Genomic DNA, 12,187 nt, shown 5'->3' on the forward strand with positions numbered 1-12,187 from the left:
TTAATACACGACGCAATCTGAAATCTCATTATACATTCATCACTCCTCGACCGTCTGCGAAACGCTCCTCTTGGCTACACCCAACGCCGGGCCTTTGATCCCCTTCGCCTTTTCTGCAAGGAAGTTGGATGAGGCAAACGAGTTGTGCATCCTCGACCGCTGCAGCACCGACGACGGCGTCTTGCCGATCGCCGGCGTCATCAGAGCCTGCAAGTTCAACGACGTTCCTGGTTTCGACGCGACACTAGCAGACGGCGTCTTGGGGGGCATCATGCCGTGTCCACCTGGTCGAGGTGTAGCCGCCACCAGACTTGCCTGCTGCGAGCGATGCAAGGGAGTCGCTGCTGGCGACCCGGGGATCATTGCCATGCTCGGTCGAGAGTGTCCACCTCCGGCTGCGTTGACTGCGGGCGCCGGCGGAGGTGCAAGCAGGTCGGTGTTGTCGATCGTGAGCGATTTGGTGCAGTTGGCCGTCTTGTACACGCCGATCAGGCGCGACGACAGCTCAAACATGTTGTTGCGCAAGGAAATGATGATAAACTGTCCACCTTTCGTGCGCTCCTTGATCAGGTTGGCCACGATCGACACGTTGCGGAAGTCCAACGCTGCATCGATCTCGTCCATCACGTACACCGGCGTCGGCTTGTACGCGTGAAGCGCAAACACGAGCGCCAGCGACGACAGCGTCTTTTCACCACCCGACAAGTTCGAAATATTCTTCCACGACTTCTTGGGCGGCATCACCGAGAACAGGATGCCTTCGGCAAAGGGGTCCAGCGAGTCGACCAGCTCGAGCTCGGCGTTGCCTCCGAGTGTGATGGTCTGGTACATCTCCTTGAGCTTGGACGAGATGATGCTGAAGCCCGCCATGAAGTTTTCCAATCGCTGCTTGCGCAGGTCGTCGTACCTCTGCTTGGCCGCATCACGCTCCTGCGTCGTCGCCTCGAGATCCTTGGCTCGAGCCAGGAACTCGCCTTCACGCTTGCGGTACTCGGCCAGCACCGACATGTTGGCCGAACCATTCGCCACATCCGTCTCGTACGCCACGATCGTCGCTTTGAGCGCGTTCTTATCTATAGCACGCAGCTCATCTTCGGGATACTCGAACAGCTCGTCGTTGACGTTGTCATCATCGTCGTTGTCGCCCTCCTCCTCCTCGCCGTCCTCGTCTACGACGTCCGCGTTGGCGGAGGATCGCTTCTTGGAAGACTTGGAACGCTTTCCGGACGCTTTGCGGCCTTGGTCACCCTCGGCATCCTCCTCGTCTTTTACTTGCGCGTCGCCAGCCTCCTCGTCGTCACTATCATCGTCTTCGTCGATGTGGTGGAGCGACAAGGCGGCCAGCTTCTCGCGCAGGTGCTTGAGTTGCTTCTCGTGCTCGCTTCGGAAACGTTCATTATCCTCGAGATTCTGTTTGATCTCCATCTCGAGCGCACGGAATGCGTTGGCCGACTCTGAACGTTCGTCGAGCTCCGACTTGATCTCGTCGCGCTCTTCGGCTTTAGTGTCCATGAGGTGCTGTGCCTCCTCGACCTTAGCTCTCACGCCGTCCGCGGCTTGAGAGTTGCTCGCAATCTGCTCGCGCAGCTGCTCCAGCTCGCCCTCCAGCTCCTCGAGTTGCGCCTCGTTCTTCTCGAGCGACTTTTGCAGCTTGAGCACGTCCTTCTGCGCTTTCGACTTGGCTACCTCGGCTTTGGTGGTTAGCTCGGACGAGAGCTCAATTTTCTCCTTGATGCTGTCGACCTTGCTGTTTTGCGTTCTTAGCTCGACACCGCCTGCCTCGAGAATCTGCTCCTGAAGCCGCTCAATGTCGCGTTCGATGGCGCTGCTCTTTTCGGTGAGCTTGGAAATCTCCTTCTCGAGCGACGCGATCTGGCCATCGAGCTCAGCAATTCGCGAAGCATCGTTGGCGTCTGGTTTGCTCTCGGCCTTGAGCTCAGCAACACGCCTCTTTGCTTCGGTGACTCGCTGCTCGCCGCTCTCGAGGTCCATGCGGATCTTGTCGAGCGCCACATCGATCTGCGGTGCACGAGCGCGATGGCCGTCGAGCAGCGACTCGACCGTCTTCATGGACGCGACGTGGCCGCGCAGCGTGTCTTCGAGCGAGTCGCGATCGCGCTCCATACGCTGCAGCTGCTCCGGCGAAACCTCGTCGGCGGCAAATTTGGAGCTCATGGCACCGCGTGAGACCTTGTTGCCGCCACCCGACATGGTACCGCTCTTATCAATGAGCTGGCCGTCGAGCGTCACGACACGCCAGCGTTTGGCACCGTAGGCGATGCGGTTGGCGTGTGCGAGGTCCTTGGCGACAAGCGTGTCGCGCAGCTGGTGGTAGAAAGCAGCTGCAAAGCGAGGCTCACGTGGCTTGACGAGGTCAAAGAGTCGCGGGACGTTCTCGGGCGTCGTGATGGGCTCGAGAGCAGCGGCACTGATGCCGAGGCTGTTGAGCAGAACAAAGTTTGCACGACCCAGGTTGTTCTTGCGCAGATGCTCGATGCAAGCTTGGCCGCAGTCGACCGAGTCAACCACAATGTTGTTGAGTCCGGGACAGGCGGTGCTGATGGCGACGTCGTACTTGTCGTCGATGACGCCGAGGTTGCCGAGCCGACCGTGGAAGCCTTTGATCATGCCGAGCTCGGCTTGGCGCGTGAGGCTCGAAAGCACGTCTCCGCGCGATCGACTGGCGCTGACGGTGGCGCGTGCTTCGTCGGCCTTGGAACGCGCCGAGACGACCTTGTTGCGCAGCGCGGCTTCTTGCTGCTTCATGTCGTCGAGCTGCTTCTGGCAGGAAGCAATCTTCTTCTCGAGGTCACGTCGCTCCTGGTTGAGGCTCTCAACCTCTTCGTGCTTGGACTCGTTGTCGAGCTCGAGGTTGCGGAGCGCGTCCTTGGCTTCGGCAATGCTGGCTTCGACCTGCGCACCGCGGCTGGCGAGCAGATCACGCTCTTCAAGGGCAACGTTCTTGGCGGCCGACTTTTCGCTAATTTTGGCGGTCCAGGGCTGAAGCTCACGCTGCTTCTGCTCGATGGCGCGGCTGAACTTTTCGGTCTTGCCCTTGAGCGAATCGCGGATCTTTTCGAGCTGAGCTTCTTCGCGCTCGAGCGAACTCTCTAGCTTGCGCAGCTCGGCTTGCTCTTTTTCGATCTTATGGGCCGAGTCGGAGGCGGTGGCTTGTGCCTCGGATGCAGCGTGGCGGTCGTCAGCGATCGACTTTGCGAGCTTCTTCTTCTTGGACTCGACGTGCTTGCGCTTTTCTTGCAGCTGGACATCCTCCTTTTCGAAGCGTGCAAGCTCCTTGGCGACCTTTTCGGTTCCGCGGGCAATGCTGTCGAACTCTTTGACGAGCGCCTTGTATTCTGCTTCGAGCTCTTCGATGTCGGCCCGGGATCCAGAGTGCTTCTCAGCCTCTTGTGCCAGACGCGCCGTGTACTTTTCGATGGCATCGGTAGCAACCTTGATGTTGTCCTTAGCCTCGAGACTGTACAGCTGCCAGAGTGCAGACTGTCGGCGGGTGAGCTCGTTCTGGGCTCGGAGGAAGCGTTCGGCTTCGCGCTTTTTGGCTTCGAGAGCGTCCTTCTCCTTTTGGACGATCTTGAGACGGCCAAGTTTCTCAGCGCGCTTCTCGTTGGCTTCGTCGACGAGCTTGGCCTGCTCCTCGATGGGCGTCTTGAAGCAGCTGGTGCCGATGATGTCTTCGAGATACTCGAGTAGACCTTCTTCATGCTCGTTCTTGGCACGTGGGGGCATCTGAGCGATGGACTCAACTTCACCTTGCAAGATGAGGAACCGTTTGTGGTCGAGGTCGATGCCCTTGGCCTTGAGAAGGCTGGTGCACTCGGTAAACGTCGACTTGCGCGCATTGATAAAGTACTGGGAGGTGTTGTTGCGGTAGGCGGTACGCGAAACGACGAGCTTGCTGCCAGGGACCACTTTGAAGCCGTCGCCAGGGAGGTCGATGATTTCGCGGAACCAGACCTCGACGCTGCACTGCGAGAGATTCTCCTTGCCGGCCGAGTTGTGGATGAGCTCGCTGAGCTTGCCCTGACGCATCTTTGTGGCTCTCCAACCAAAGACAAAGAGGAGCGAGTCGATGACATTGCTCTTTCCGCTTCCGTTGGGGCCGACGACCGAGGAGAAGGATTTGTGGAAGGGACCAATCTCTTGGCGACCGGCGTAGGATTTGAAGTCGTTGAGCACCATCTTATGGATGACGAGACGTTTGAGAGGACCAGCAGGTGCAACGGGCTTGGCCGGGGTTGCGATCTGCTTGAGCAAGCTAGACGAGGGCGTCTGCGGTGCGTCTGCTGCATCTTTAAGCTCGGGAGTATTGGAGCGTGCTTCCTTGAACGAGACCTCGGAGGCATCAGAGTCGAGATCTTCTTCTTCTTCTTCTTCTGCCGAGTCCTCGTGCTTGACTGGGAGGGCCTTCTGCTTGGCTGAGGAAGAAGATGCCTTGGCAGATTTGGTGCTTCGACGGGCGGTAGGTGATTGGATGACATCGTCGTCATCGTCTTCTTCTTGGTCGTCGCTTCCATCGTCGTCACGAGCAAGGCTGAGCGACTTTTCGACTTCATCTGTCTCCTCCTCGTCCTCCTCTTCGCTCTCTACTACCTTTTTGGCGCGCGATCTGGATGGCTTTACAGGAGGTGGTGTAACTTTTGCAATTCGAGTGGAAGGTTGCGAGCGTGCTGTTGATGTGCGTGATGCCGGCTTGGCGAATGGCTTTGCTGCCCTTGACCTGGGAGCGGGTTTGACCGGAGTGTCGGGCTCGTCATCCTCGTCGTCTTGCTCCTCTTCGCTTTCCTGCTCGTTGTCATCATCGCTCTCTTGATCTTCATCGTCAGAGTCTTGAATGCGTCTGCGCGTTCTCGAAGACGCTGCTGTTGTGGATGGTTTGGACTTGGTGGCTGCCGACGAGCGGGACGAACGTGTTGATTTCACCTGTTCGGTGGGAGAGGGGGACAGCGAGGATCTAGATGAAGCGCTGGATGCGATCGAGTCACGCGCTTTTGTGGCGGCTGCCCTGCGAAGCGGCATGTTGGTGTGAATGAGTATGCACGAATGTGCAGCGTAGTATGGGAGCAAGAAGAAAATGTACGACCGGTCGCGAGATGTTTACAGCAGCTGAGGACGTCCGTTTGGATGCGTGTCTTGTCGATGGAAGAGGTAAGTAAGTGGTGATGATCCGAGGATGAAGGAAGAGTGAAGCAAGGCAGACAAGTGATCAGGGTTCACACAACTCAGCCCTGAAAAAGGCGCGCCCCGCCCGCCGCCCGCTGAAATGTGTTGCTCTTCCCCATCAAGGCCAAGGCTGGCAGGCGAGTCTCAAGTGTTGCTCTCTCTTTGCGCTGAGCCAAAATGCCAAATCCGCGCCGCCCCCGACGCGTCGACTCGATACTCAAGCCTGAGCTCGAAAAATAATTGTTTTCTCGGCCACAGCCAAGAAGTCTCACAATACGCGCATACGCCTCGGTCACGTGCAGAAAAGCCTCCACTTTTGCTTCGACTCGCACGACACTGTGAATTGTTCTTCCTCACTCAGCCCTACCACCACCACCACCCCCTCACCTCGTTGTCCGCGATGAGAAGGAACAACCCCAACGCACCCGCCTCGTCTTCCATCCATGCACGTCGCACCGGATCCGACGCGCTCAACGTCTACTACTGCCTTTGCGGTGAATTCGTGCTCGTCTCGGACCGTCCTCTCTCAAGCCTCCCACTGCGACCGCTCGACAATGCACGTGTCTTGCGCTGTCTAGACTCGCCGCCATACTCGATCACAGGTGCACCGCAAAAGGTGCGCAAAGCCAGAGTGTTCAAGGTTAGCGCATCGCAAGGCTCGGCCAAATTCATCCAGCGTCCAGACGGCTCGCTGGAGAAGCAGTATCCTTTCCAGTGTTCCAGGTGCAACTTGCAGCTGGGATATGAACATACTCCTCCTCCGCTCAAGAGTGGCGGGAAATTCACTTTTCTTCTTCCCGGAGCCTTGACGTAAGTTGGTTACCCCAGTGTACATGACTTTAGAGCAACAGTGCAGTAGCTGACCTAAAGAATCGTTGGTCGTATTGGGGTTACAGAGACAGACAAGGTGTTCCGCCGCCGGATGTCTTTCTGCAAGACTTTTTCGCTCAGACTGAAGAAGCAGCAGATCAGGAGGATGGCGACTACCCCCACATGCCAGCAGCAAGTGCGTAGCGACCGCGCCCAATCCTTCATACTTGTATTAACATAATCAACGGCATTATACCCACGATCACCACACCAGCAAAGCCAATATCGAGTAATATACTCAGGGAGGCAGTCACGGACTAAGTTACAGATGAGTAAAAGAAACAGAAATTAAATTGGCAGTAAGAAGCGGAAACACAAAGAGGATTGTGCTCTGGGATATCTTCAAGACTTGGAACAAGTGAAGTTGTGATGGTATCAACGTTGAGTGCGAGAGAGAGTATACGATACAAGCTAATTTAACGGATCAGACTAGCGAGCAAAGGGTCGAACAGCGAACGTCCACACGTTCTACCATTTAGATAGCAGTGGTGGTGGAGGTGGTGTTCTTGGTGGCACCGGTGGTGGGGGTGATGCTGCTCTTGAGGCCGAGCTCGCGCTCGAGCTTCTCGGCAACACCGTCGACCTTGCGGTCGCACTTGCCCGTGTTGAGCAGGTTGGCCTCGTGAACCGAGCGCAGCTTGTTGTCGAGGCTGCCGCCGCCCGAGAGGAACTCGTCCTTGCTGACGGGCTTGTGCTGGGTCGACTCGTGGACGATGGGCGCCTCGTGAGTGACAACGTGCGTGGGGATGACGGTCTGGATGCGGTGGTACTCGTGCGAGTCCTTCTCGATGACGGGCTGCACAACGTTGTGGATGTGGTGGTGGAGGTTCTCGTTGACGATCTCACCCTTGTCGACAACCTGGCGGTGCACGGGTGCCTCGGTGTACTGGTCCTGGTGCTTGCCAGCGACCGAGGTGAGCAGGGCAGCATCCTTGTCGGTCGAGGCGTGCGTCTCGTGCACCTTGGTAACGGGGTGGATCTTGGAGTGAACCTTCTCGGCAGAGTGCTCCGAGTCCAGAACGGGCTGGACGTGGTGCTGGACGTGGTGCACGTGGCGCTCGTGCTCGCGCTGGCGCTGCACCTCCTCCACCTCGTGGCGCTGGTGCGTCTCGTGAGTGACGGCAGCAAGGTGCTGGACGTCCTGGTCAACCTTACCGCTGTTCAGGTCGAGGTGCTTGGAGCTGTTCACGTCGTGGCCGTGCTTGTGGCGGATGCTGCCGTCGGTAGCGTGAACGTCGCTGGATCGGCCAAGACCGTGCTCGATCTTGTTCTCGATCTTCTCGGTGGTGCTGGGCTTGGTGGTGCGGGTGGAGTGGTGGCCAGCGGTGACAGAGTCAACCGAGTTGAACTCCTTCTGGCGGCTGGCGGGCGAGCCAGGGTTGGAGGTGGGGGCGGTCGACGACGAGAGACGGCCGTCGTCCGACGAGTCGTCACCAGACTGCGACTTGCGCGAAAGAACCTTCTTGACGGTGTTCATGGTGGACTGTAGGTTATAAACTTGGTGAAGAGCTTAGAGGGCTAATATAGCGTACTTGCAAGAGCGGGCTGTTGTTATCTTAGTCCGGGATGGGTATGAGGAAGAAGATAGTTGTTGATGAAGGATTGAGATGAGGTGTCTAAACGAGCTCCCTTATATGTTTTTTCGCATCTTTGCTTCCGAGCCAGATGAAGACCCAAGGGGAACAGGGTTGTGCCGAGCCCAAGGAGAGACCGCGAAGTCCTAGATTGACCTGGGACGGATAGCAACTGTAGCGGACCAGCCGCCGTGTACGCCAGGCAAGACGGGAAAGGGTCGAATGTCGTCACCGAAGAAGCTTTGCCGTTTGCAAGCTTCGAAAAGTGCTCGGCTCGCACGAGGCATCGGTCAAAAAGGGAAGTTGGAAGGTGCAGGTGCAAGTGGAGTCGAGTCGAGTCGAGTCGAGTGACGCAAGCTGCGGGCAAAGAGGCCAAGTGGTACGAAAAACCCAGTAAGATGACCATCCGTTGGGCAGAGGTTGAACTCGGCGGACGAGTCAATGATGTCAGAGCTAATTGCGACGAGTGCTGTCTGTCGTGCTCGGTGGAGCGGAATGAGCAATGACGGCACCGTTCCTGCGATCGCCTTGCAGGTGGTTGCCAGGGTGTGAGACCAGTCAAGAGCCTTATTGACGTCTTGCTGCACGATTAGAGCTCATGAGTGATAATGTGGCATGGCGGTGCACAGCGATGGCAGACATGGTCCCCGAGAAAATGCGGGTCTGGAGGCGTGCACCGAGCAGACAAGCGAGGCGCGAGGCGGCGAGGTGGAGTGGCGAGCCGTGACATAGCTAGAACGGAGGCATGGTTTCAGGCCGAAAGCAGGAGGGCAGCGACAAGAAGAAAATGAAACAGACACAAACGACGTCAAGTGGCGACGTATTGCTGGCATGTGCAGGTCAACGACACACAAGCGAGCGCAAGAGACGAAAGAACGAGAGGAACTGCTTTCTTGGCGAGACCGAGCGACGTCGTTTCTGGAACGCACCGTAGGTTGTGCGTACGCATATGCGTATGCGTATGCGGGCATTGTACCGCCAGAAAGCGACACGCACCGAATGTCTCAAAATGTCATTCAGAGCTTTTTGTCAGGCGACCGTTCGTATGACGGGCTTCTGCAGTCTAGGAAGCGGAAGCGGAGGGGGCTCAGCTCTCGGCGATAGCAGCTGACTATTTGGCAAAAGTGAGACGGAAACAGGGCAAAGCAGCCCAAGCGAGGCAATACCAAAGCGGCGCCATGCTGGACGCATTACTCCTCTTGACACTGTCCCGCCTCGGCATCGAGATCGCTTTGTTGTGGTGCCAGAGCGAGGAGACGAGTAGAAGAAGCTCTCTCATTGGGTTGGGAGGAGAATGGGCGCGACGCCTGTCAGTGTGCGACCAACACTGCACGAATTCGGAGTCCGCGCCAACGGCAATGGCAACCAAGCAATCGCGAGGAGGTTGCCGGGGGCTGGTAGGGGCGCTGGGTAAGGTTCAGTAGAAAGAGCAGGAAAGCGGCGAATGGAAAGCCGTGGGGTGCTGCACAGAATGTGGGTGACGTCTCAAAAGGAATGCCGCTGCTGCTGCTGCTGCTTGGATGCCAGGCACGAACGATGGAAAGCGAGGCACAGCTTGACAGGTGTGGCCGCCCTTTGTCTTTTGTTTTGCTAAGAAATTGATTATTTTTAGAGGCAGCCGCAAGCAGATGATGACGGCACAGCGTTACCGCACGCTCTTTCTCCCGCAAAAAGAATACCAAAATTCAATTAGAAAACCCCCTTCAAGCAGTCGCGCACCACCACGGCAAATGAGCAATTTCAGCCAGACAGCCAGCCACTCGGCTCGAAGCAACTGGCATTCTCTCTCTCTCTTTCTCTCCCTTTTTTCTTGATTACTGCATCTGGTCCGATCGCTCTGCACAATGATTCATGCCATGCCCCAGTCAGCCCCGCCCCAGCTCCCATCCCTACTGATGGTCACAAAGGGCCTCGACTTCTCTAGCTCGCTTGGGTTTTGCGAAAAGCTGCTAGCGTCCGCATAACCGCATCCGATGTCACGCCCGCTGCACACCTTTGCCAGTGACCACCTTTCCTTTTTGAAAATTTAGTCAACTCGATCCCAACAGGATGATTTTTTTATGCCTGCTGCTCGTCATGTCGCCAGACGCAATCATCTATATTTCACGTTCACATGCCCATCCGCTTCGGCTCGCTTTTGTATCTCGCTCCCTCGGGTCTCCTCCTCCGCACATTCGAGACATCTTCCGTCCCGAGAATTGGGCTCGATGGCTTGAGCCTCGCACGCTCCAACTCTGTAGCCGCCGAGTCGACCAGAAAATAAAACTCTCAACGGTGCAGAACACGAAGGTAATACAGTAAGTGCATGGAAGAGCTTTTACGACGTGCACTACCCTCACCTCGTTTGCTGCCGTACTGTAGAGTGCCTACGCTCAATTTTGCTGTTGACAATGAAATGATGTAAATTGGCGAGATGAAGGTGGGTTCGGCATCGCATGGACGAACCCTTTGCCAACGTGATGCGCTCGGCGACGAAAGGAATGCTAATGTCTGGTGACGACAAACCGTGTCGCGGCTGTTTTACACTAATCCCTTTCGTTTGGCGGACCCACTGCTCCGAGTGCGTTGCGCCCCGTGGACTTTGTCCGACAAGCTTCGCAACCACGTTATGCATCCGACCGCCATAACCCTCTGGTGTCGTCAGATATCGGTGGCTTAGCCAGGGTACGCGAGCCATGTCTCGTTTCGCGACATTCCTCGTCCTTGCGCCACCGCACTCACGCGACTGTATGATCTCGATAAATTAAAACTGTACAGTACATCGTCATATTGTCTCAAGAGGCCAGTCGAGAAGGTCCGAAACGTTTGCACCCCGGCAGGGATAGCTCGCTTGATGGTTACCGTTGCATAGAACACATCTTTAGGCTTGCGTCGAATCCGTATCGAGAGGCAAACCTTCCGCATGACGACAGGTTCAGAGGTGTGGTTCGATGGGGGTTGCTCATCGTATCTCTTCCATGTTGGATCTCCGCACGGCTTCCCACAGTATGGTCTTCGTCCTGCACGGAGTTGTTCCAGGGCAAGCCGCGGGTCGACCACAAGATCAGGTGAAGCGTAGTTCTGTGGGGGTGGCAGTCAATGACCTGATGCTATCATAACACTGAAACAAGACCGGAAACGTTCAGTGTTGCCATTTGGCTGAGAACTTGGTGACTGGGGGATCACGACAGTGCGTGTGTATGTGCTGCACCATTAGCTCAATAGACTGAGACACCAGTCAGCTGGCATAAATCGCCGTTGCTGCAATACGCGCTATAGCGAAACATGACGATGCTCACACGCGGGCTTGTTTCCAAACCCAAGCCAAATTCAGTATGTCGACGCACATCCAGCTCATCTCGACCAGAAGAAACTTCTATCTCCTCACGATCCCACTTGTTGGAGCTGCATGGGAGTAGCTGATCTAGACGAATTCGGAGTGCCAAATAACGATGAGAACATGCACTTGCCGGCGCGGGGGTGACGAGAATTCGGAAGCAGCGTCCTCCTTCCACCTCGCTGCCCATTCCTGTACTGTAGTACGGTACCTGCTCGTGCTCGTCATCAAATCTTCTGTTCTTTTCGGACGGTCTACCGCATTCATAGATACAGTACCAGCCATTCCTTGTCGCCAGGAGAGGATGGGCAGCAGCGCGGAACGCCGAGCGAGAGGCGATACCTGGTCGCCTAACGAAAGTCGCCAAGCTTAACGTCACAATGGAAAAGGTTAGCGATGTGTGACAGCCGGGCGGGGGCAAAAAAAAACAAATTAATTAAAAATCGAAAACTGCCTTTGGGCTCGCAAATTTGCCGAGACACAGAATTATGGTACAGTACGCGCGCTTGTGCCCGAGCAATCGGCGTCCACAGAAACCCAGGCAAGGGAGCCGGAAGCAGCGCGAGAAACATGGCTCGGAATGTACTGCATGAGCCACCGCACACTTTCCTGCTTCTCAACCTCATACATCATCATCATGGCGATGTTCTCGATTCCCGGATAGATCTTCCCGTAACCGTGCTTCCGCCGGCTCCTGGTCTGCGATCGCACCTCCACCCCTCTCATCGCCGTGTGCAGCTCGACGCTGTGTCCGATGCGGTGCGATCACATGTTTTGCGATAGTTGTTGGGGTGCATCATTTTCCTTCCCCCTCTCGACCCATTGTCCATAAGGTCCGCGATTTGTACTGTACCAAGTCCATACCGTCCACATACTGCCCCAAGCGGTTCCACGCCCCGCCCGCACCATCCAACGTCATCGCAGACAGAAAATCATGAAACCGGCAGTTCCACCTTGCGTCCCTTGATCGTCACCCGTCGTCCTAAGAACCAGATTTCTCACCGCCTCAAATGGAACAAGTTGGTACAGTGTGTAAGCAACTGACTCAGCGCACACAGTCAGTCGTGATTTCCAATATGTTAGATCCACCTCTCTATTCTCAGATCGACATTTCCGATCCTCAAGACAGAGATGAATGTGCCTATATCTCCCCCGCCTCATCCAACCTTAGAAGGCATTTGAAATCGACATCTCGCAACACATCACACAAGCGAGAACGGACGAGAAACTTGACTACAATTAAATG

At 56.2% G+C, this 12,187-nt stretch overlaps 3 protein-coding genes across 3 annotated transcripts; 1 reads left to right on the plus strand and 2 right to left on the minus strand.

Annotated features, from left to right (window-relative positions):
* Positions 1–39: 39 nt before the first annotated feature.
* Positions 40–5,037, minus strand: EX895_005800 (uncharacterized protein; the record flags this gene model as incomplete). Its single annotated transcript, XM_029886392.1, has 1 exon — positions 40–5,037. The coding sequence occupies one exon, from the start codon at positions 5,035–5,037 to the stop codon at positions 40–42; it is 4,998 nt and encodes a 1,665-aa protein (XP_029736705.1).
* Positions 5,038–5,581: 544 nt separating this feature from the next.
* On the plus strand, positions 5,582–6,195 carry EX895_005801 (uncharacterized protein; the record flags this gene model as incomplete). The annotated part of the gene is made up of 2 exons (XM_029886393.1): positions 5,582–5,991; positions 6,078–6,195. 2 exons carry the CDS (start codon positions 5,582–5,584, stop codon positions 6,193–6,195), a joined length of 528 nt encoding a protein of 175 aa, XP_029736706.1.
* A 331-nt stretch (positions 6,196–6,526) lies between these two features.
* Positions 6,527–7,528, minus strand: EX895_005802 (uncharacterized protein; the record flags this gene model as incomplete). Its single annotated transcript, XM_029886394.1, has 1 exon — positions 6,527–7,528. One exon carries the CDS (start codon positions 7,526–7,528, stop codon positions 6,527–6,529), a length of 1,002 nt encoding a protein of 333 aa, XP_029736707.1.
* Positions 7,529–12,187: the final 4,659 nt, after the last annotated feature.

The sequence above is a fragment of the Sporisorium graminicola genome, chromosome SGRAM_8 (assembly GCF_005498985.1).
Source record: "Sporisorium graminicola strain CBS 10092 chromosome SGRAM_8, whole genome shotgun sequence".
In the NCBI taxonomy this organism is placed as follows: domain Eukaryota; kingdom Fungi; phylum Basidiomycota; class Ustilaginomycetes; order Ustilaginales; family Ustilaginaceae; genus Sporisorium; species Sporisorium graminicola.